At 57.6% G+C, this 23,443-nt stretch overlaps 1 protein-coding gene across 1 annotated transcript in view; it reads left to right on the forward strand.

The window, feature by feature from the left end:
• Positions 1-23,443, forward strand: part of DNAH17 (dynein axonemal heavy chain 17) — a 97,509-nt gene that overhangs the window by 64,271 nt on the left and 9,795 nt on the right. The window contains exons 54-72 of the mRNA XM_068977691.1: positions 2,123-2,389; positions 3,104-3,265; positions 4,945-5,178; positions 6,268-6,432; positions 7,947-8,042; positions 8,184-8,401; positions 10,920-11,127; positions 11,372-11,487; positions 12,278-12,470; positions 12,753-12,988; positions 13,625-13,747; positions 15,259-15,463; positions 15,965-16,129; positions 16,755-16,895; positions 17,146-17,316; positions 17,736-17,858; positions 18,352-18,545; positions 21,580-21,728; positions 22,748-22,875. Coding sequence (XP_068833792.1) covers positions 2,123-2,389; positions 3,104-3,265; positions 4,945-5,178; positions 6,268-6,432; positions 7,947-8,042; positions 8,184-8,401; positions 10,920-11,127; positions 11,372-11,487; positions 12,278-12,470; positions 12,753-12,988; positions 13,625-13,747; positions 15,259-15,463; positions 15,965-16,129; positions 16,755-16,895; positions 17,146-17,316; positions 17,736-17,858; positions 18,352-18,545; positions 21,580-21,728; positions 22,748-22,875 — 3,294 coding nt within the window. The remainder of the gene's footprint in view (positions 1-2,122; positions 2,390-3,103; positions 3,266-4,944; positions 5,179-6,267; positions 6,433-7,946; positions 8,043-8,183; positions 8,402-10,919; positions 11,128-11,371; positions 11,488-12,277; positions 12,471-12,752; positions 12,989-13,624; positions 13,748-15,258; positions 15,464-15,964; positions 16,130-16,754; positions 16,896-17,145; positions 17,317-17,735; positions 17,859-18,351; positions 18,546-21,579; positions 21,729-22,747; positions 22,876-23,443) is intronic.

Here is a 23,443-nt window from a genome sequence, read left to right on the forward strand (position 1 = left end):
CTTTATCTCAAGACGACAAAGGCCAGGGACACATTTGGCTAGGGCCCACGGCTGTGTGCTGAAGGTAAATGGAAGTGTGGGTTTCCAGTAGATGAGAGCTGGAGTCCCCTCAGATAACAGCGGTGAGGGGGTTGGGTTCTTGCCTCTGGTCATCGCAGCCTGCCGCCTTGTCTTTCCCGGTTTTCCAGATTCAGTCTTTCAGAACCGGTACTAACTAGTGGTCTCACCGCCTGCTCGGGGTTCTGCGAGGGCTGCTCTCTGAATTAATTGAATAAACATTAGCTCGAACAGGTCTCCCATCCCCAAGACGTGCCGCCGAGGCTTTTTATTGATTTATTTTTCCGGAAAATTTGCTCTCTCGGGGAACTGTGAGCTAGTCAAACATGATTAGTCTAGAGCTTATCATGGCCGCCGCTCAGATTAGAGCTGAAATTGATTTGACCATGTCCCACGGTGCCTCTCTCCTTGCCTTGGTGCTTCTGTGGGCCAGGACGAGGCTGGCCCAGGGGACCCGCCTCTCTGCTCAAGGCTGCAAGGCAGTCGCTGGCCAGGTGGCCTTGGCGGGGGGATGGCCTGGACCCCCACCAGAGCCTGGCACCCTGGGAACTCAGCAAGAGGGCGGTCCCAGTCTGTGGGCTGGGGCCCCAGGAAGGATAACGGGGATGGTCAGCTGGCTCTCAGTCCTGCTCTCAGGCTGTGCCAGGGACTGCAGCCTCCAGGTGAGCGTCCGGCCTGTCAGAGGCCCCAGCGCAGCTGCTCTTTCTATCAAACACTAGCAAGCTCTAATTTTTAAACCCAAGCTTTAAGGGTGAGGTCTTCATAATGTAGGTCCTGCCTCCTGGATTGAATCAGAGCGTGCGGATTCTCAGCGGAGCCGACCGGGTCCTCACTGACCCCCCAAGTGCTCTCAAAGTGGAGAGAATCCTTGCACCCAGAGCTGTGTAGCGTTACTGAGTTTGCTCCACTGATACAACTTCTAGTCTGTTAGCTTAATCATATTGCTTTTATCTTCATGATTGCGTCATACTCTTTGCCCTTGTGAGGGCTTCGTTCCCATTACCTCACCCCGGGGCCACCCGTGGCTGTTGCTATTTTATTCCCTGGCATGAGCTATAACAGCTCTGTGATCTGTGCCGTCCCCATTCACTGCTCCTGCACCCCTGACGAGCCAGCTTTGCACTCATCCCTTGTCATCATTTATTAAGTAGCTTCTGTAGATTTGGAAGTAAGGACAGCTATAAACAGAGCTATAGGACCTTGCATCCTGTTAGGGGAAGCAGACTCCTGAACGGTTAGAAGATGTATTGTTATTGTTCTGATAGTAGTGTGGCAGAAAGAAGTTAAAAATGTAAACATTGTTGGTATAACAGATACGTTCACAACTATATTATAAAGTCACACCAACAGCCATGGGCCCCCACTAGAAGCCGGAGACTTGGAGGTGGGGGAAGGGTCAGAATCCAAGCCCGAGGGCCATCATGGGCCTCATGGAAAATCCTGGACATGGTCCCAAGAAAACAAGATACCATCAAGGACATTTGGGCAGAGGAGGGGCAGGATGTGGTGGTGTTCTGGGGCAAAGTGGAAGATGGCTTGAAGACAGCAGAGAGTGCTCAGGGGTGATGGTGGGCGGGGGGTGCCACAGGAGCCCCGGCGACCCACAAAGGCTGGAGCCGGGTGGTGCAATGAGAAGGGAGAGACAGAGCGAGCCCCTCGTCATGGGCCAGCGCTCTGCCTGCACTCGGGGGAGTGAGGGCTTAGCTGGGCTCCCACCCACTGGGTCAGCTCCCCAGGCCCCTATACACAGTCCCCAGGCCAGGCAGTGGCATGCTTTTGACTTCTAGGAGCCCTCTTCCCGAGGCCAGAGTAGTGGCCCCTGGAGCTGGGCCGAACCCTCTGAAGAAATGCTTTAAGCTGAGTGAGGGGCCAGCCATGGATGCTTCCAGTTTGGCACTGTGGCGAGTGGTGCCTCCACAAGTGGGCCTCCTCCCCTCGAGGCCCTAAGTCTCCATCTACAGACCCTGCTGTTTCTTACGGGGCCGATCTGCGGGTGCCCCCCTGCCCTGGGTGGTGGTGGGAGATGCTTCGGCAAGACCTCTGAGGGTGTCTTCCTTGGGTCCAGCTCGACCTTGGTACCCAGTACATCAAGTCAGCCGTGAAGAACGTTCCCTCGGTGTTCCTGATGACTGACTCCCAGGTGGCCGAGGAGCAGTTCCTGGTGCTGATCAACGACCTGCTGGCCTCGGGGGAGATCCCGGGGCTGTTCATGGATGATGAGGTGGAGAACATCATCTCCTCCATGCGGCCCCAGGTGAAGTCCCTCGGCCTGACAGACACCCGGGAGGTGTGCTGGAAGTTCTTCATTGACAAAGTGCGCAGGAACCTGAAGGTAGGGGGTCCTGGGGCCTGGAGGGTTCTGGGGGGTCTTCTAGGCTGGGTCTTCACTCGGGGAGGAGTTGGGGGCTGTTCTGCCTCGCACAGGAAGTAGAAAACTCTTAGGAGAATTCCAGTGGGCTGCCTGGTGGAGGTGGGCTGTTAGTAGTGCCCTGTGGCCGAAAAGAAGTGGTTTCTGTAGGCACTCCTCCCCCATAGAGCACGTTTAAATAGATTAGTTTACCTTGACCTTCCACGTTCCCTCTTGGGGGATGCTGGCTAAGCTACCCGAGTTAGACTGAGTGCATGTTGGGTCCTTCTCTCCCTTCCTGTCTGTGTCCACTAGGATGTCTGCCCTCTCCTCTCCCCGCCCGCAGCCAGGTGGCGCTGCTCTCCCCATACCTCCCTCCCCGCAAGGACCAGACCTGCTGAAGGGACCTGAGTCCCTGCTGCCCAGCATGGATGCCCACTCCCCACTCCCTCAGGCACCCAGCCGTCCTTTCCTCTTTGCAAGGGCCACCTCAGGACGGCTTGGGCTCCCCTGCACCCCCACATCACGCAATGGCCACACTTCTCACCCAGAACGGGGAATGTTCTCTGCACCAGCCCCCACCCTCTGTACTTGGAGACAAACACCACACACAGTTTCCCTTCTAAATGGGATTTCTGCAAAAGCAGCACCGTTTGGCATTGCCGTCCCCCAGCGAGCAACCTCTGCGTCTTCTTCTAGGTGATCCTGTGTTTCTCCCCCGTGGGCTCCGTCCTGCGAGTGAGAGCACGAAAATTCCCCGCTGTGGTCAACTGCACGGCCATCAACTGGTTCCACGAGTGGCCGGAGGACGCCCTGGTGTCCGTCAGCGCGCGCTTCCTTGAGAACACGGAGGGGATTCAGGTGAGTCTCGGGGCGCAGAGCCAGGAGGGAGGGGTTCCCCATCATTTACCTCCAGGGACAGGATTAGGATGAGGCACTCGCCTCTGGTGCAAAACTTAGTGGGGCACCAAAAACTTCACTAAGATCAGCAATGTTTTAATGCGGTATTTTTTAAAATCAATGCTGAAACATTCAAAATATCAAACTTATAAACAAAGGCCATCATTTGTTGATCTTGCAGCCCTGAGTCACTCTGACAGGGGAATGGTCATTTCAACCGGCTGGTGGTTCTGGGCTCCACAGGGCTGGTTCAGGGAGGTGTGATGCCCACATGAGAACAGATGGAGAAACCCGGGCTCTGAACATAGTCCCTGGTGGGAGCCTGCTGCAGAGCTTGTATTTACTTTAATACATGTATACAGGTGCACACTTTCTCCTCCTGCCTTGGGTCCCAACACAGCTCAGCCCAAGGGTCTCTGCCCAGGGCTGCTCCCTCACCTGTAACCTGCCTTTTATAGGGCAAGACAAGTACAACGGGGCAATATAAGTCGTCTTTACTTTTTACCTTTCATTTATCAAAAGACAGTGCCCACATTCACCATTTGAGTTCACTGCTGGCCTAGAAATGATCATTAAATTCTGACCCAGCTGATGCAAGTGATCACAAGCCTAGAAAAAAATCCCACGTGGTTATTGTGTCTGATTTATTTTGAACACATATACAGTGGGATAAAATAAGCCTGAAATTAACCTCCTCCCTGGCTTTAAAGATGGGTCGAGTTCCCTGCTTGCACCGTTAGAGTGTTCAGCTGCGGGATGAGCCGTTCCTGGGAACGCCGCTCTGACCATGTGTCCTCCACGCCCCAAGTGAACGCAGAGACGGGGGCCTCCTAGGACCAGGGAATGGCTCCACCCCTGGCACCAGTAACGGCTGCCAAGTAGATGCCAAAGAAACACGTGTTGGATGAATACCTTCCCAAATCAAGGTGGCGCTAGTGATAAAGAAGGGCTTCCCTGGTAGCTCAGTAAGGCATCTGCCTACAATAGAGGAGACCCAGGTTCGATCCTTGAGTGGGGAAGATCCCCTGGAGAAGGAAATGGCAACGCACTGCAGTATTCTTGCCTGGAGAATCCCAGTGGGCAGAGAAGTCCGGCGGGCTGCTGTTCTTGGGGTTGCAAAGAGTCAGACACAATTGAAGCGACTTAGCATGCGTGTACAAATGTTGCTCAGACAATTCGTGGGGCAAAGCTCCCAGTGCTTGTCTTCAGGCAGATTGGGGGTGCCCAGGTGGTAAGGGCTGTGATCCTGACCTGGACACAGGACAGAGGAGGCTGGGAAAGGAGTTACTAACCCCCCAGACCCACAACAGGAAATGCCCAATACATGCTTGCAGACTTGCCTGGTTATTCAAATATGTTGACTATATGAATGTGTGACTCAGAACAATCATAACCTCAGCTGTGAAAAGGTGCTCTGGTGGCGCCATGTCACCACTGCCCATGGGAACCCTGCAGGCCTTGTCGTCTCGAGCCTCACTGGGCACCTGAGCTGCCAAGACTGAGGGGGGTACCTCTCACCCAGGGTCCTTGGCAAGTAAGGGAACCTACCCTATGGTCCACTATGGCCAGCAGCCTCCTCTTCCCCTGGGTCGCTTCCACCAGGGCACTGGGGAGTGAATGGGCCTGCCTTGTCTTTGTAGCCGGAAGTCAAGGCTTCCATCAGCCTCTTCATGTCCTACGTGCACACGACTGTCAACGAGATGTCCAAGGTGTACCTGGCCACCGAGAGGCGCTACAACTACACCACGCCCAAAACCTTCCTGGAGCAGATCAAGCTGTACCAGAACCTGCTGGCCAAGAAGAGGATGGAGCTGGTCGCCAAGATCGAGAGGCTGGAGAACGGGCTGATGAAGCTGCAGAGCACGGCCTCTCAGGTAAGAGGAGAACTGGGCCATGGGATGAGCTTCCGGAACCATCCCCCAATGTGTGACATGCTGGTAAGGGGACCGGGACCCCCGCCTTGGGGAAACTTCCACTTGTAAACCAGAGCGAGGGTGTTGACCGTGACAGTGGGTCCCAGATCCTCTCGGGATGCTGATGCTGCGTCAGGCGCTTCCTGGGGGAGGGAGGCGCCCCGAGTCTGGAGGGGCTTGCTCACCCCGTCGGGTGCAGCCCTTGAAGGTGGGTCCACCCTGGGGTGCCGTTCACACTGCCGTGCCCCAGTGGACCAGTGTCTGCTGTACTTTCACGCCACGTTAATTGTTTAGTCTTCTGCCTGGTTTTGAGTGTCTTCCCTGGTGTAGCCCAGGCTCCCTCTTTACTGCCCACTGTTAGCGTCTCCCCAGGGGGCCTGGTAAACAGCCCCCGAGTCCCTGCCTCCCGGCCAAAGGTGCAGGTGGGGAACGACCCCTGACACAGGCGCCGCTACACGCGTCCGGCCACCCCGTGGGGGTTGAGAGGGGGACACAGTGGTGGGGGACGTCCAAGAAAGCGCTTACAGGAGCCGAGGAGTGGCCTGCCCCCTCCCTGGAGAGGAAAGAAAGAGGAGCCCGGCCCAGCGGGCGTTTCTTTTTTCTCAAATGTACCTTCTGGAGGTGGTCCTAGGACACAGTGAATGAGCTCAGGAGAGGGCAGTTACAGCACCCAAGGGGCTTCCTCGATGGTAGAAATCACCCAGATGGGGAAGGATGTCTCACTCCATCACTCACCACTTCCCAGTACCCCCTCCACCCAGCCGCTTGGGGCCTCACCGGAGCACCCAAGGGAGCGTTTCATCCCCAACCCCCAGCTCGCACAGCCCCACCAGCCTCCCCATGACTCCTAGGCACCCCGGCCACCTTGACTGCCACCTCCCCAAGCCTCAGGAATGGGTCTTATACTTGTGATGACCCTGTGTACACAGCTGGTGCTCAATGAATACTTACCTTGGAGAAGCTGATAAAGCATGGAGAAATGCGCCCCAGGGAGCAGTAAGCAACTGGCTGGGACCCCAGCCTGCCCATCTCCCTCACCTCCCCCTCCAGGTGGACGACTTAAAAGCCAAGCTGGCGGTTCAGGAGGCAGAGCTCAAGCAGAAAAATGAGAACGCGGACAAGCTGATCCACGTGGTGGGCGTGGAGACCGAGAAAGTCAGCAAGGAGAAAGCCATTGCTGACGAGGAGGAGATCAAGGTGGAGGTCATCAACAAGGTAGGCGGTGGGGCAGCTCCGCTCGGCCAGGTGCCTTCCCCAAGTGACCAGTATCTCCCTGCGGGCCCTGGCAACCCAGCAGGACCCCTGCAGGGAGGGCACCTCCCCCAAACGCAGGCCCCCGACTCAGCAGAGGGCTGCCCTCCCAGGGCCCAGCAGTGGCATCTTCTGAGCTGGTAAGAAATGCAGGTTCCCAGACCCCGGTTCTGCTGAACCAGGTCTGCATCTGAGGGACATGCTCATGTGAGCCCATCAAGGCTTGAGAAGATGGCCTTGGAGCCCTGGGCCTCAGACTTCCTACACCGGGAGCCCCCAGAGGTTCCAACACCCCCGACTCTGGTGGGCTCCACGCTGAAGGTCCCTGTGGTCGGGCTGATTTCTCATCGCCCCTGTCTGCGTGCGCTTTGCGTCATCAATCATGCCTCTGCCTGAGGGTCTAAATTAAGAGCCTCAATAATTGTCTGCTGTCTCTTGAGAGGGCCTGAGTCAGCCTCCTCCCATGGCCTACAGGAGGGGGAAGCCTGAATCCTTCCCACCAGCGCTGGAACGAGGGAGGGTCCCAGGAGCTCCCCTCCATCCTTCACGGTCAGCTACATGACCAAAGCCCTGTTACGGTGGCCAGAAGTGTGCCTGACATCTCAAAATTAGCAAGTGATACAGCCAGGATCCGAGCCAGGGCCCACACCTGCACCCTGAACCCTGGGACATGCCTTTTGATACTCACATGCAGCTTAACGTCTGGGCGCCCACCCCTCCTCAACCCCTGATCCCAAAAGGGCCCACCCAGGTGTTCTCCAGGGCTGCTCCCAGCACCGCCGGCCGAGTCAGTGCCTTCCATGCCCTGTTCCCTGAAGTCGGGCACAGGGTGGGCTTCTCTGGGAGGTCCTTTGCAGAGGGACCCTCTTCCTTCTGTCCACCCTCCCCCATGCCCAGCACAGCTCCCAGCCCCACGGCCTTCTTCGTCTCCCTCTGCTGTCACTCAGGTCCTGAATGATTGATAGGAAGCTTCTCCCAATCTCTCTGGTGCCTGGAAGCTCAGAGAGGTTCTTCCCGGCCCAACGAGTGAACGCATGCATGCATGAATGAATGAATGGATGTGTGAATAAGGGTGTTCCCACTTAAAGAGGAGGATGGCCTGCACCTCCGAAACTGGCCCAATCTGGAGGGATTCCACAATGGCACCAAGAGACGAGGCCTCCAAGCCCTGTGGGGCGGCCTGCATGGCCCCAGGTTTCTCCTCTGGGCCTGGAAGCTGGAGCCAAGAGAAGGCAGTGCTCCCCTTCTGGAATCCCAGGTCAGCTGACGGCCCAGGGCCTTCTGACCTGAGTGTTTTGGGGCAAAGGAGCCAGCAGGCATTGGGGGGCAGGAAGGTGGGCTCCAGATGGTGACCCAGAGAGTAAGAGCAGAGGGGAGCGCCCCTCCTCACCCTTCCTCGCCACCCTTTAGGGTCCCCCTTCACACGCGCCATCCACATGGACCCCAGCATCCATCTTTTCCATCTGGCTTCCTTCCAGAATGTCACCGAGAAACAAAAGGCCTGTGAAACGGACCTGGCCAAGGCAGAGCCGGCCCTGCTGGCCGCCCAAGAGGCCCTTGACACCCTGAACAAGGTGAGGGCAGGAGGAGGAGGAGGAAGAATCAGGGCCCAGGACCTCTGAGCTGAGAGGAGATGCCATGGGGTCATTGCCGGGGGCCTCCCAGCCCTGTTGAGGGCTGAATCCCCACTCAGGTCCGCCCACCTGTCTCTGCAGAACAACCTGACAGAGCTGAAGTCCTTCGGGTCCCCCCCGGATGCCGTGGTCAATGTCACGGCTGCTGTGATGATTCTGACCGCACCTGGGGGCAAGATCCCCAAGGACAAGAGCTGGAAAGCTGCGAAAATCATGATGGGCAAAGTGGACACCTTCCTGGACTCCTTGAAAAAGTTTGACAAGGAGCACATCCCCGAGGCCTGCCTGAAAGCGTTCAAGTGAGTCGGGGCTCGGCCGCCCCCATGGGTTGCCCAGGTCTCATCTTGTCGGGAACACATCACGTTCAGGCCCTGTGTGGTCGCGAACCTTCTCCCGCCTGTCCCTGGCTGCACACCGCGTGGTCCCAAGGGAAGCCTGGGCTTGCTGGGGTCAGGGCAGGGTCTTGGGCAGCACAGAGAAGGCGGGACCCCAAAGCCAGCAGGCAAGAGTCTGGGTACATCTACCTGGACCTGAGCTACCAGGGCATCAAGGTGAAACGTGATCCCAAGCTCAGGGGGAGCCTCATCACCCTGTCTCCCCAGCCTTGGTCGATCTGGCTTCTTAAATGGGGTGAGGGTAGGGGTGGATTGGAGGGTGGGGTCGGAGGGGTGGTGCTGCGTGCAGAGATCATGCACAGGACCCTGCTGCGGCTCCTGGCACTTTAGAAGCAGCAGTGAGTTTTAGCCTTTTTGTATCTTGTTCATCGTTTGTCCCAGCTGTGTGTGCATGTAGTTATTTCTAGTCCCTTATAGTTTCTTTGCACTTGTTGCTCAAGGAGACGTTTGTCCAGGTGCAGTCACTGCAGCAAAGGGCCCCAGGTCCTAGTCTGTCTTGAGGTGGGACTTGGAAAGGTGTGCAGAGTGGGCACTCCCACATCTTGCCCCGTAAATCCAGTAACACCAGCACTGGTGAGCACTGCACTTGTGAGCAGACTTTCCCAGGTAGCACTAGTGGCAAAGAGCCCCTCCTGCCAATGCAGGAGACGTTAAAGACGCAGGTTCGATCCCTGGGCCAGGAAGACCCTGTGGAGGAGGGCACGGCAATCCACTCCAGTATTCTTGCCTGGAGAATCCCACAGACAGAGGAGCCTGGAGGCGACAGTCCCCGGGGTCACAAAGAGTCGGACACGACTGAAGTGACTTGTGAGCACTCTGTGCCTAGCCATCCCCCCCAAACCAATTTCAGGGCCAAGCTGACCTGACCCCAAGTGAGAAAGGGAGGCCTTCCCATGACCCCAGTGACCCCAGGTGAGACCCCAGCCTCTCAGTTCCATCTGTATCAGAAGAGAGCTGGACGAATGAAAAGCATCTGATGACTAAGGACTAGTGTGAAGTTCAAGAGGAACACTTCCAGACTCGCCTCCAGGAAGCGGTCTGTGTTAACATCTGGCATGTTTCCTTTCAGTCTTTTTTCTGGATTTTCCCCCTGGTAGTTGAAAGAATACTGTATATACGCAATTATCTGTTCTGCTTCTTATTTTTTACTTAACGTTGCAGGAGAAAAAATCTTTTCCCTATCTTGTCAAAACACTTGATCTGTTTCATTTTTTTTTTAAAACCACAGATGAATTGTAATTTACTTAACTATACCTGCGCTGTTGAGGGTCTAGGCTGTCTCCGTTTCTGCCATCATAAATAGTGCCATGATAAATGTCTTCTCCTTGTCACCCAGCAAACTTCGCAACTGCCACCTCCCCATGCTGTCTGGAGTGTGCTTAACAGATGCAGACCCACCGCCTAAACAGAGTGTAAACCATGCCAGATAGAGGAGGTGATGGGCTGTGTTCCCCACCTAAGCTCAAATCACACTTCAGTTATGATTTTTGAATCATCCATTCAGAATTCCTTCTGCAGAAAGCTCAGTCCGTTAACGCTCAATGATGTCGCCATTATTTTAAAAACACTAGTTTCTAAGCTTCCTAACTGCATCTGCGGGCACTGTTCCGTATCACTTTTGTAAGCTAACCCCGGTAACGTCACCTCTTTGAAGTCTTACCTGGAGAGCCTTAGCCTCACCTGTGATGCTGGGCACTGGTTCCAACACTTCCTGTTGGCATAAATCTGGGCAAGCTGCCAACTCCTGAACACGTTTTCTTGCCGAGGGGCGCAGTGGTTGCAGAATGAAAGTGAGACCAGCTACAGAGGGGGCAGGGAACAGAGAGTTAAGGGGGGGCAGGGCGGGAAAGCAGCTTTTCTTCACCTTGATAGCACTACTTCTTTCCCCTTTCATAGGCTTCCCTGATAGCTCAGTTGGTAAAGAATCCGCCTCCAACACAGGAGACCCTGGTTCAATTCCTGGGCTGGGAAGGTCCGCTGCAGAAGGGATAGGCTACCCACTCCAGTCTTCTTGGGCTTCCCTTGTGGCTCAGCTGGTGAAGAATCTGCCCGCAGTCCAGGAGACCTGGGTTCAACCCTTGGGTTGGGATGGGAAAGGCCACCCACTCCAGTATTCTGGCCTGGAGAATTCCATGGACTGTACAGTCAGTCCATGGGGTCGCAAAGAGTCGGACAGGACTGAGTGACTTTCACTTTTTTCCCTTTCATACCCTTAATTCCACTGCAGAGGCCAGAGTTCTGAGTTGTGGTCTTGTCTTCTTCTTTCTATGATCATTAAGACACCAGAAGGTAGTTTGTTAAATGTTCTGCTCCTCCTATGACTCATAATGGCGCCGGAGTCGCAGACAGAGGCGGGAGTAGAGGTGCCAGGTGCAGGGTGGCAGGAGCCTGAGTCCCCAGCCCGCTGTCGCTCACTCCCCAGGCCCTACCAAGGCAACCCGACCTTTGACCCCGAGTTCATCCGCTCCAAGTCCACGGCTGCCGCGGGCCTGTGCTCCTGGTGCATTAACATCGTCCGCTTCTACGAGGTCTACTGCGACGTGGCCCCCAAGAGGCAGGCCCTGGAGGAGGCCAACGCCGAGCTGGCCGAGGCCCAGGAGAAGCTCTCCCGCATCAAGAACAAGATTGCTGTGAGTGCGGCCCGCGGGCGCGGCCGGCCACCGTCTCCGCCTGAGAGGGGCTGGCCTGGCCACCCCTGTGAGTTACGGAGCATCTGATGTGGGGCCCAGAACACCCCCGAGGCCGCCTGCCTTGGCCATGCTTGTGGCTCTCAGGCCTGTCGGGGATCTCAGCCCTCCCAGGGCTCAGCTGCCTCTACTCCCGGGAGAGCCAGGGGCATCCCAATCTCAGGGCCTTCCCACCTTGTCTTTCCAGGAACTCAACGCCAACCTGAGCAACTTGACGTCGGCATTTGAGAAAGCGACGGCCGAGAAGATCAAGTGCCAGCAGGAGGCTGACGCTACCAATAGGGTGATCTCGCTGGCTCACAGGTGCCTCACCCCCGACCCCATCACAAGACTGTCCTGTCCTCAGACCCGCCACCCCCGAAAGGGATGAGCCCACAGAACAGCCTCTGGGGGGATAAGCCCCAGGTGCAGCCCCCGCTTTCTGAGCACAGAGAGTCGTAAGGATTAACCCTGGGAGGTCCCCAGGCTGCCTCCCTGGCCTCCGGTGGGATGTGGACTCACCTCTGCTGGGACAGTCAAAGGTGGTCTTTCAGTCACCGGGAGGAAGGGCTGCTCAGGTGATGCCAGAGACACACCTCCGTGAGCCTAATCAGGCATCTGTATTTCTGCAAACCTGGCCCTGCTCTCGGACGCTGGGTGTGCCGTTCAGGGTCGGGGACCAGCCCTCGGGCTAGTGGCCTGAGAAGCATGAGGCACAGCCTGGAGTCCCCACCCTACACGGGGCCAGGTGGCCACCACTGGACTAGCCGCTGCCCAAAGCGTGTGCTCAGCAGTGTCCAGGCAGCGGCCTCGGCGGTCAGGTCATGTGGTCAGATAGCATCGGAGTGCCCGTGAGGCCAACACCCTGGGGAAGGAAGCTCAGCATCCCCAACAGCACCCAGAAACCATTAGTTTTGCTTCCCTAAAGCGTTTTCTCCCCCAGACTCCCCACAAAGCACATTCACTCCTGAACCACTGAGCAAAGTAAGGCTTTGAAGCCACGAGGTCCGTGGTACAGATGGAGGCACACCTTTCCCGGCCCTCCAGCCTGCCCTCCCTCCCGCCAGGAGCACGGGCTCCTCTTTCGTCCACTGACCCCTGGCCCCCACCTCAGGCTAGTGGGAGGACTGGCGTCAGAAAACGTCCGCTGGGCCGAGTCAGTGGAGAGCTTCAAAAGCCAGGGCGTCACGCTGTGCGGGGACGTCCTGCTGATCTCTGCCTTCGTCTCCTACGTGGGCTACTTCACCAAGAAATACCGCAACGAGCTGATGGAGAGGTTTTGGATCCCTTACATAAACCATTTAAAGGTAAGAGGTCCCATGGTGTTCATCACTCAGGACATCTGGGGAGGTCCGTGGGGGAGGGGAGGGCAGACCCAGCCAGGTCTCACCATCGCTCCTGCTATGAACAAGGCAGAGGCTGTAGGGTAGCCAGGGTGCAGAGGGTGGCCCAGCGCGGACGATGCCGGCATCCTTTCTGGCCACGTCCCAAGGGGCTGCGAGCGGCTATCTGCCCCTGCGGCACAGGTGTTATTCAGGGAGCCGCTTCCCCCCGAGCGGTGAGTCATGCCACACTGCCCCCCTCGGCAGGTCCCAGTCCCTATCACAAAGGGCCTGGACCCCTTGACCCTGCTGACTGACGACGCGGATGTGGCCACCTGGAACAACCAGGGGCTCCCCAGCGACCGGATGTCCACGGAGAACGCCACCATCCTGTGCAACACGGAGCGCTGGCCCCTCATCGTGGATGCCCAGCTGCAGGGCATCAAGTGGATCAAAAACAAATACAGCAGCGAGCTGAAGGCCATCCGCCTGGGACAGAAGGGGTGCGCGGCCACCGAGGCGGGCGGGGTGGGCCTCCAGGGGCGGTGGCCAGCCCGTTAGCTCGGCCAGAAGTCTGCGAAGCCCACGCAGAGCCTTTCACTTGTTAGATGAATGGATGCATCTTTGGAAACCAACACTGGCCCACAGGGGCGTGGATTTTCTTAGTTCTTAGACCCCGGGGAACAGCGCCAACAGTGAAGAAGCAAACTTGCTGCTCCCCTCTCCCCATTCACTGCCGCTCCTGCAGGGGCAGCGCTGACACCTCGACTCCCACCTGCGGTGGTCCTGCCTGGTCACTGGCTGGCTGGGAGGCTGCGGCCAGTCGTCGTGCCATCTCTTCTCATAGATGGGAAGCAGTGCCCATAACACAGCTGCTGGACAGCCTTCCCAGGGTGCAGGGCAGTGGGAGGAAACGTAGATGTGGAACGTTGAGCTCTGCAGCCACAAAGCAGTTCCATGTTCAAACCTCCCCACCTGGGGGTGATTTACACAGAGAGCCCTGCGCTCCCCTCTGGAAGGACCCTTTGGGAGAGGAACGAACTACTGGCCCTTCAGTCACCTCTCCTGTCCCTCCTGGGGCATACGATTGAGTGGTCACCGGGCCCCGAGGCCTTCATGATCTCATGCTGTGCCCACAGCTACCTGGACATCATCGAGCAGGCCATCTCGGAAGGGGACACCTTGCTCATTGAGAACATTGGCGAGACCATCGACCCGGTTCTGGACCCTCTGCTGGGCAGGAACACGATCAAAAAGGGAAAGTGAGTGAAGGTTCCCCCACGTGATGGTCCTCAGCGCCGAGGTCTGGCCTCCGGACTGAGAGGAAGGGCAGGGCCTCTCCTTTCCTCGGAGCCGCAGGGGCTTCAGCACAACGCCGACGGGCGTGAGCGGGGAAGCCCCCTGGGAGGGGCCGCTGGGAGAGCAGTGGCGGGTCCACATCCCAGTTAGGGAGGAAGACCTACACCAGCACTGCCTCAGCGATGGCCTGCTGACCGCCGTCCTTCACGGTCATCTTTTTTCCTGTTTCCATGCATTTTGCAAATCTTGAACCAGTATTACTCTTTCTTCCTATTTAGCTGAGATTCATATAACGTAAAATTAACCAAAAGTAACCAATCTGGTGACCTTTAGGACATTCATGCCTGGTTTCTCTGAGTATCTTTTCGAGCTGTAGTAAGCATACATACTTCGTTCTTTTTTATGGCTGATTAATAGTCCATTCTGTGGATCTGACACGTTCTGTTTATCCATTCATTGGTTGATGCACTGAGCTTATGTTACTTTTCTAACATAAAAACGTAAATCAACTTTAAAAATGTAAAGGTCGGAGTCGATCTGAGCCGCCTGTCAACGCAGGGGTGTAGGCGGAAGTCCAGAATAGAGATGACGAACGTGCTGACATGCTAGATTCTGAGGAAGGCCTGGCCTGAGTGGTGATACCCAGGGGTGAAATTGGAGGCCCCCCCAAAAGTGAGCTCAGCCAGAAAGGGGGTAGCAGAGGGGGGAGCCAGAGAGAAACAACTCCCACCAAGGGCGCGGCGGCCTGCATTGCTGGCTGCTCATCAGATCTGCCCCAGGGAGCTCCCAGATGTCCTGGTGTTCTGTCTTCCTGATGTTAATGGTGTTGGGGGGCAGCCCAGGCCTGAGTGTTTCTTCAGAGGCTCCCAGTAAGACGTGCAGCCAGGGTTGAGTGAACTCTCCTATAAGACCAGAACAGACCAGCCAGAGAAAGAGCAGGTGCTTTCTCTAGAAAGGCCAGTGGCACTCCAAGGAGGAAAGGTCTTCTGTTTTCTTTTTTCCCAAGTTTCAGATTATTTATTCATCAGGGTGAGCCCTGACACAATACACCATGATTTTATGCGTTTGTTTTTTTATTAAAATTTTTTTTTTCTTTTGCTATTTTGGCTGCATCGGATCTTAGTTGAGGCTTGAGGGCTTAACTGTCCCTCGGCAGGTGGGATTTTAGTTCCCCAACCAGGGATCGAACCCACGTCCCCTGCTTTGGAAGGCAGATTCTTAACCCCTGGACCACCGGGAAGTCCCAATTTCATGTACGTTAGAGGGAAATGGTTTTCCTGGTTAAGTAGGAAATTGTGCAGATGGTTTCTGGAAGACCTTCATTCTAAGCAGCTTTATAGTGAAACATTTCATTTTAAAGTCCAGACTGTCCTCCCAGGCTGGCCGGAGTCCTGAGGGAGTCTGTGCTGCTGTCCCAAGGTCACCGGGGGTTGGGGGGTCCCTCCTAACACCCCCCCCCCCCCACCGACCACAGGTACATTAAGATCGGCGACAAGGAGGTGGAGTACCACCCGAACTTCCGTCTGATCTTGCACACCAAGTACTTCAACCCCCACTACAAGCCCGAGATGCAGGCCCAGTGCACCCTGATCAACTTCCTGGTCACCAGGGACGGGCTGGAGGACCAGCTCTTGGCCGCCGTGGTGGCGAAGGAGCGCCCGGACCTGGAGCAGCTAAAGGTGCGACGGAGCAGGGCAGGCGGCGTCTTGGACCAAGAGGGCAGGCCTCCAGGACCCCCACGTCCGGTGACTCTGCAGGGGCCCTTGCTTGTCACACCAAGTGTGTTTTGTACAACAAAATGAGTCACTCCTCCTCCCCAGCTACCCCCAAACCTGATTCTAAGTCAAGTGACAACTTCTCTGAGAGAATAGGAGTCCACAGTGGTGCCCCGGACGCCCAAAAGCACTGAGCTCCTGCCCCACAAGAATGTCTTTGCTACCAGCCCCAGTGTACCAGTCCCCTCCTGGGCTGTCTTGAGTCACACCTGTGGGCTCTCAGGGGTCCCCGGCCCTCACATCTTCCACTGTGGTTCCCACACCCTTGCTGACTGCTCATTACAGGCAGCTGCAGGGGCCTTGGCTAAGCTGTCGAGAGACTCTGAACCCCCGAGCCCCCCCAAGGTGGGGAGGCCAGGCCTTGCCAGCAATTGAGTTTCCTTCCTGGGTCTGCCCCTCTTGCAGGCGAATCTTACCAAGTCCCAGAATGAATTTAAGATTGTTCTGAAAGAGCTGGAAGATTCTCTGCTGGCCCGGCTGTCGGCTGCATCCGGGAACTTCCTGGGAGACACTGCCTTAGTGGAGAACCTGGAGACCACCAAACACACGGCGAGTGAGATTGAGGAGAAGGTAAGAAACTGTCTCGGGGACCCACTCCCTCGTACCCCCAGCCATAGCACACAGCAGGCATGGCAGGTGGGCTGACAGTCATTGAGAAGAGAAGTCACAGCCTCACTGGGGCCCCAGGACAGGGTCGGGGGCACGGATGCCCACCAGGCACAGCATCTTCACCTGCTGATGGACATTTTGGCCGTTTCCACGTCTTGACTATTGTGGATAGTGCTGCTATACACGTAGGGGAGCATGCATTTTCTCGAATTATAGTTTGTTTAGTTATACACCCAGGAGTGGGATTCCCAGATCATCTGGTAGTTCTATTTCAAGTTTTCTGAGGAATCTCCGTACTGTTTTCCATCGCGGCCGCACCAACTTACATTTCTACCAACAGTGAGAGCAGCGAAGGTTTCCCTTTGCTCCACATCCTCTCCAGGACTTGCAGGCTTTTTAACGAAGGCCATTCTGTCTGGTGTGAGGTGACACCTCATTGTGGTTTTGATGTGTATTTTTTCCCAACAGTCAGAAACGGTGAGCATCTTTCCATGTGCCTCTAGGCCACCTGCCTGTCTTCTTTGGAGAAAAGTCTACTTAGGTCTTCTGCCCTAAGTGACATTGGTTTGTGACTGCTTGTTTCAAGGTGCAAGAGGCAAAAATCACAGAAGTTAAAATCAACGAGGCGAGAGAGAACTACCGGCCGGCCGCGGCGAGGGCGTCCCTGCTGTACTTCATCCTGAGCGACCTCAACAAGATCAACCCCATCTACCAGTTCTCACTCAAGGTGCAGCTGCCTCTGGGCCCGGGCTGGGGCCCTCGGGGTCCGGGCTGCAGCCCTCGGGGTCCGGGCTGCAGGTGGCCGTGAGGGGCGGGAGCTGGGGCGCCAGGTCTGACCAGCACCAGCCCAGGGAGTGAGGGTCCGAGCAGGGGCCCCAGACCCCCAACCCCAACGGAAACCAACCAGATCCGACATGGGCGGCATGGAGCAGGCTCAGGGGCCGTCCCCAAGCCCCTGCCTCTGGTGACACCCCCAGGCCTTCAATGTGGTGTTCGAGAAGGCCATCCAGAAGACGACCCCCGCCGACGAGGTCAAACAGCGTGTGATCAACCTGACAGACGAGATCACCTACTCGGTGTTCATGTACACGGCCCGTGGGCTCTTCGAGCGGGACAAGCTCATCTTCCTCGCACAGGTGGCATTTCAGGTAACATCCGGCCTCGGTGCCCTGGGACCCGCCGGACCACGAGGAACCCCCAGGGGCAAGGTGGGGGCATGCAGGGGACACTTCGGGGGTGCTGGAGATGCAGAGCCTCGGACTCTGGCTCAGACCCAGTGGCTCCAAGCCCACACTTTAACACCATCGATGGGTTTGAGGCACTGCTGGGGGACACCCCTGAGTTCATCCCAGGGAAGGTACCCTGATGGGAGCCGTTGAAGCGAAGGGAAAAACCCAAATGAACTTTTTGGCCAACCCAATAAAAACAAATGAGGGGCTGGTCAGTGTTTCCCCTGCAAGTGGGGGGTGGGGTGCGCCCCTGTCCGCCTGCCCCCCCCCCCCCCCCCGCCCACAGAGCTGCGGCACAACAGCTAAGCCAGCCTCCCCACCCCACCCCCGCCCCTCAGGTCTTGTCCATGAAGAAGGAGCTGAACCCGGTGGAGCTGGACTTCCTCCTGCGGTTCCCGTTCAAGGCCGGGGTCGTGTCGCCCGTGGACTTCCTGCAACACCAGGGCTGGGGCGGCATTAAGGTTGGTCTCAGACTTTGAACACCACGTTCTCTCCCTGCCTCGCGCTCTTTCCTGCCCAGCCCGGGCGTGTTTACAAGGCACTCGGGGCCGGACGTTCAGGAGAATGGGGAAGGACTGGGGAGTGACGGGCTGCCTGCCAGCTCATGGGGACCCTGCTGTCCTACTGGGTCACAGCAGCTCCATCATCACGCCCCTGCAGGTGGCAAACTGAGCCCCCTACTCACCTCCAGGAGAGTGTGCAAAGTGTCAAGGTCTGAGTCAAAAAGACCAGAGGAAGGCGGTCCCCTGGGATGAGCTGGGCCCCCCTCATTCCAAAGCCCCCCACCCACCCAGAAAAGCAGCTGAGAGTCACGTCCCTAGATCAGATTCCTCCTCCCTTGTCCCAGTGCTTTCTCTGGTTTGCCTCCAGCCCCCGGCAGCTCATCGTTTGATCGGTCAGGCGTCTCCCAGAGCCTAGGGGCAGGGGTGAGCTGAAAGTGTGGTCTGCCCCCAGGCCCTCTCGGAGATGGATGAGTTCAAGAACCTAGACAACGACATCGAGGGGTCTGCCAAGCGGTGGAAGAAGCTGGTGGAGTCGGAAGCCCCGGAAAAGGAGGTCTTCCCCAAGGAGTGGAAGAACAAGACGGCGCTGCAGAAGCTGTGCATGGTGCGGTGCATGAGGCCTGACCGCATGACCTACGCCGTCAAGTGAGCGCCCCAGCCCGGGCCCCTGCCACCCTGCCCCGCCCCACCCACCAACCCCCCGCTCTGAGCTCTCGGAGCACTGGGGCTCCAGAGGTGGCCAATGGGACTCCCCGCCTCCCCCGACCCTGGGCGAGGATGCCCTGAGCTAAGTGACAGGAATACAAGACTCCCTGGGTCTGCCACCAAGATTAAAAAAAGCCTGGGCACTGACGACCTCCACGACCACACGGGGTCCTTGTAGGATGCCGCGGGGAGGGAAGTGGCAGAGCCATCAGCATCGGAGGACACGTGTGGCCGCAGTGGCTGGACTGCAAGTAAATCTTCTGTTTTTACGGCTCATTTGCAAGGGGAACAGTTGTGATTTCGTGAGCAACCTCTCTAGACCTGAACCGCCTCCAGGACTGGAAACTTAACCATCGAGTTTCGGCTCCTGGTTCCTTTCACTCCCCAGAGCACAGAAAGACTCCAGGAATGGCAGCCGCTGTAACACACGCACACCAGCCTGGGCAGACCGCTGCGGTGTTGTGGGAAAAGGAGGGACCGGACCAGGCCCCGTTCTCTCGGAGCGGCTTCCTGGCTTTCCACTTGTCCCAGTGGCCTGAAAGCCACCAGATTTCCCAAAAGACGCCCATGTCCCTCATAGAATTCCCCTCTGACAAAGCAAAGGCCTGACTCACACCCACTGGTTGCTCACAGACCAGTTCGTTTCTGTTTTGCTTTGTTTTCCTGGGACCAAAGAGGAACAGGACCCAGAGGGGTTCTGGGCGCAGGAGGAAGCAGGTGGAGTGAAGGCAGACGTCACATCACAAGGGGGAGAGCGGGACGCACCTGGGCTCAGCGCCAGAGGAAGGATGGACGAAGTCTGGGGAAGACCAAGGGGAAGGGCACTGGCCATCCCTCGGGACGCCACCCACCAGGAGAGCTGAGCACGTGTGGGTGTCCAGGCCCACTGCCCCCGGAGCACTCGTGAGTCACCCAAGTCACATGGGAGAAAGGGCACCAGGACCGCGTGGGCGACCGTGAACGCCAGGCGCTCCCATGTCACGCTCCATGATGGAGGCGAGGAGAGCAGATTCACCTCTCCAGTGAAACAGGGAGTGGAGCTCAACAGCAAAGAGATCCAGGTCCAAGTCCACAGGGAATAGTAACAACACACAGTCGGCAAGAGCCCAGGCGCCAGGCGCCCCAGAGCCTCCCACCCAGGTTCACTCGGCCCTCCATCAAGCCCTCGAGCCCAGTGCCTTCCCTCCTCCCATCCACAGACCCCAGGAGGGTCACTCGCCCATGGCAGACAGGGTGCTGGCATCAGGACCCCCAAAACACCAGCCGGATCTGTACACCTGCCACCCAGCAGGCAGCTGGGGGTGGCACTGGTATCCACGTGTCCAGGACGCAGCACCAGAGCAGCAGAGCCCAATCAGAACCAGGTGCCTGCTGTTCCGTGTCATCAGCTCATCCGCAGAGAGTGACCACGTGGCCCGGCCACGTCAGGAGCAACAGTGAGCTCGTGACGTTCCTGCCCCGGGGCAGGACTTGCTACCTCCCGGATGTCCTTCCCGGGCAGGGATCCCCACAGTGACTTTCCAGGTCAATTTCAAAGGCAGGAGCTGAACACGATTGGAGGCCTTAAGCAGGAGCCCTCCCGGTGTGGGGTCAGCACTGAGCAGGAACCCCCCCAGCCTGGGGTCAGCACTGAGCAGGAACCTCCCCACCAGCCGGCCTGGGGTCAGCACTGAGCAGGAACCTCCCAGCCTGTAGTCAGCACTGAGCAGGAACCTCCCCACCAGCCGGCCTGGGGTCAGCACTGAGCAGGAACCTCCCCACCAGCCGGCCTGGGGTCAGCACTGAGCAAGAAACGCCCAGCCTGTGGTCAGCACTGAGCAGGAACCCCCGGGCCTGGGGTCAGCACTGAGCAGGAACCCCCCCCAGCCTGTGGTCAGCACTGAGCAGGAAACCCCCAGCCTGTGGTCAGCACTGAGCAGGAACCCCCCAGCCTGGGGTCAGCACTGAGCAGGAACCTCCCCACCCGCCAGCCTGGGGTCAGCACTGAGCAGGAACCCCCCGGGCATGGGGTCAGCACTGAGCAGGAAACCCCCGGCCTGGGGTCAGCAACAACTCGGGAGTCTGTGCAGAAGCCAGTAAAGGCCAGACTGCAGGGTGGGGGTGGGTGCAGCGAGAGACATCACTCCTGCAGGAGTAGGAAGGCCCGTCTGGTGCCCACCTGCTAACTCCCTGTTGATTCCAAGGGATGGTTTGACCCACCTGAGGGTCTTCATGGTGCTCAGAGCCTCAGGTCGCTGACCTGGGAGTCATCTCTTAAGGAGGCCGCCGTCGTCCTTTCCAAGACCACACTGGACATAAGTTTAGCTCCCGTGGTTCATTCAGACACAGCGAGCTCAGCCACCTGTGGTCAAGAGGGAGGGGCAGAGAGCCGAGGTGAGATGCCCAGGGTCACCCTAAGAGGGGCCTTGACTGACCCCAGCTTTCTCAGGGTCAACACAGAGCCTGGGGCTTGGAAGAGAGAGGCGCTTATGTGAAAAGGATCTGGGGTTTTTGTGACTTTGCTGAAGATGCATGTCTTATGGTCCTCGGAGCTCGTCGAGGCGGCTCTAACGCACATGTCCTTCCTCCTCGGGCCCCTGGGAGATCACCAGGACCCGTAGATGGGTCTGGGTTCTGCTCCTTGTTGCTGCCTTGGTCTGGAGAGCGGATAGGAAATGTGCGGGAAGCAGGAAGTCTCTAGGGACAGGCCCCTTCCTTGGGAGCAGAAGTGTGGTCACCTGGACGCCATGGCACCTTAAGTCATGTCGCGGCTGACCCTGCACACCTCTGAAAGCGGGGGCGAGAGCCTCTCACCTGTCCACGTGCAGGTGGACGGGAGCCAAGGGCGCCCCAAGCAAGCACTGCACGTGGCCTCCCTGCTTACAGGAGGCCCCGGCAGAAACTGGCTTTCCACCTAGAGACCTTCTCTGCGTCAGAAAGTCCCCCAGGGAAACAGGCCCTCCCCTTCAGGTCTGACCAAGTGTTGTCCCCTCAGGAACTTCGTGGAGGAGAAGATGGGCAGCAAGTTCGTGGAGGGCCGGAGCGTCGAGTTCTCCAAGTCCTACGAGGAAAGCAGCCCCTCCACCCCCATCTTCTTCATTCTCTCCCCTGGGGTCGACCCCCTGAAGGACGTGGAAGCCCTGGGTAAGTGCGGCCAGCAAAAGGCAACATCACGGGTCCAAAGCACAGAGAGAGAGCCCTCTGCTCCCAGCAGCAGGGGAAGTGCCTGACACGCAGCAAGGACCACTGCCGGGGTCCTATGCACTGCTGGTGGGACCGCGAGCGGGTGGAAAGACGGCTGGTGGAAAGGTGGTCCCTCCTAAGTCACACGGAGAACCGTTGGACGGCCCGGCACACCCACTCCCAAACACACACTTCACAGGGACCGGCTCGCAGAGGCCAGAAACCCACAGGTCCATCAGCTGATGAATGGCCGAGCCTCCCGAGGTGAATCCACGAAAGGCTCAGTGGAGACACAGACACAGAGAACAGACTTATGCAAGTGGGGAGAGGGGCAGAGAGGCCGAGATGTATGGAGAGAGTAACATGGAAACTTGCTTTACCATACGTAAAACAGAGAGCCAGCGGGAACTTGCTGTATGTCTCAGGAAACTCAAACAGGGGCTCTGCATCAACCTAGAGGAGTGGGATGGGAAGGGAGCTGGGAGGGGGGTTCAAAAGGCAGGGGGTATAGTATACCTATGGCTGATTCCTGTTGAGGTTTGACAGAAAACAACAAAATTCTGTAAAGCAATTTTCCTTCAATAACAAAAATAAGCGCTGACCCAACCTTGCAACATGGACAGCAGGGAGAACGTTGTGCCAGAGACAAGGAGCCATATTCTACAATTCCTTGCCTCTGAAACGTCGAATCCAAAGAGGCAGAAGGCAGATTAGTGGTCCCGACGCTGGGCAGGTGGGGGCAGTGGGATGGATACGGGGTCTCCTTCTCAGATGATGAAAATGTCCTGGAACCAGAGAAACGGTTGCACAGCGTTGCGAATTATGCCGTGTCCCTAATAAAGATGGCTTCCAAAGCGGTACGCGTTGACCTTGTGTCAGATTTTGAGAGGGAGGGTGTGGAGCTCCAAGCTGCGGATCACGGAGCCTCTGTTTTTGTCATTCAGCCGTCCCCGTGCTTTTCCTGTTTTTCTTTCCTTCAGGGAAAAAGCTGGGATTTACCATAGACAACGGGAAACTCCATAACGTGTCCCTGGGGCAGGGACAAGAGGTGGTGGCCGAGAACGCCCTGGATGTGGCTGCGGAGAACGGACACTGGGTTATCCTGCAGGTGCGGGGGAGAGGGCGCCCGTGCCCCTGGGGGGAGGGCTCCCCCGGGCCTCGGCACCCGAGGGGATTGGCCTGAAGGCCAGAAGGAGGGGATTCGCATTCACCAGCCTGGCTGGGACTCCTGCAGCCTCTGAAGGAGGGCTCGGGGCGGGAGTCTCCCACGCCAAGCACGGCTCCACCTGGTCAGCAGGTGGCCTGGGGCGTCACCGCTGTCCTGGTGATGCAAGTGCGGACCCTTCAGCAGTGAGAAAGACATGCCCCCCCGTCCTGTGCTGGCTCGACTGCCTCTCCTTGGCCCTGCAGCCTGTCCAAGCCCCCACCCCGGTCCCCGCTGGCCCCCCTGCAGGCCCTCCCCGGGTTTGGCAGACCCCGCAGCAGGGCGGACCTCAGTCTACAGGGCCTGGCCTGGCCCCATGTGGGGACCCCGGGTTCAAATCCTTCTCTTAGTTCATTTTACAAAAACGATCCCCACTACAAGTCCGGTTACCAACCATCTGTCACCAAAGACATTACCTCACCTTCCCCACCATCCCCGTGACTCATCTGTTTTGTAACTGGAAATCTGCGCC

This window comes from Capricornis sumatraensis, chromosome 8 (assembly GCF_032405125.1).
Source record: "Capricornis sumatraensis isolate serow.1 chromosome 8, serow.2, whole genome shotgun sequence".
Classification (NCBI taxonomy): Eukaryota; Metazoa; Chordata; class Mammalia; order Artiodactyla; family Bovidae; genus Capricornis; species Capricornis sumatraensis.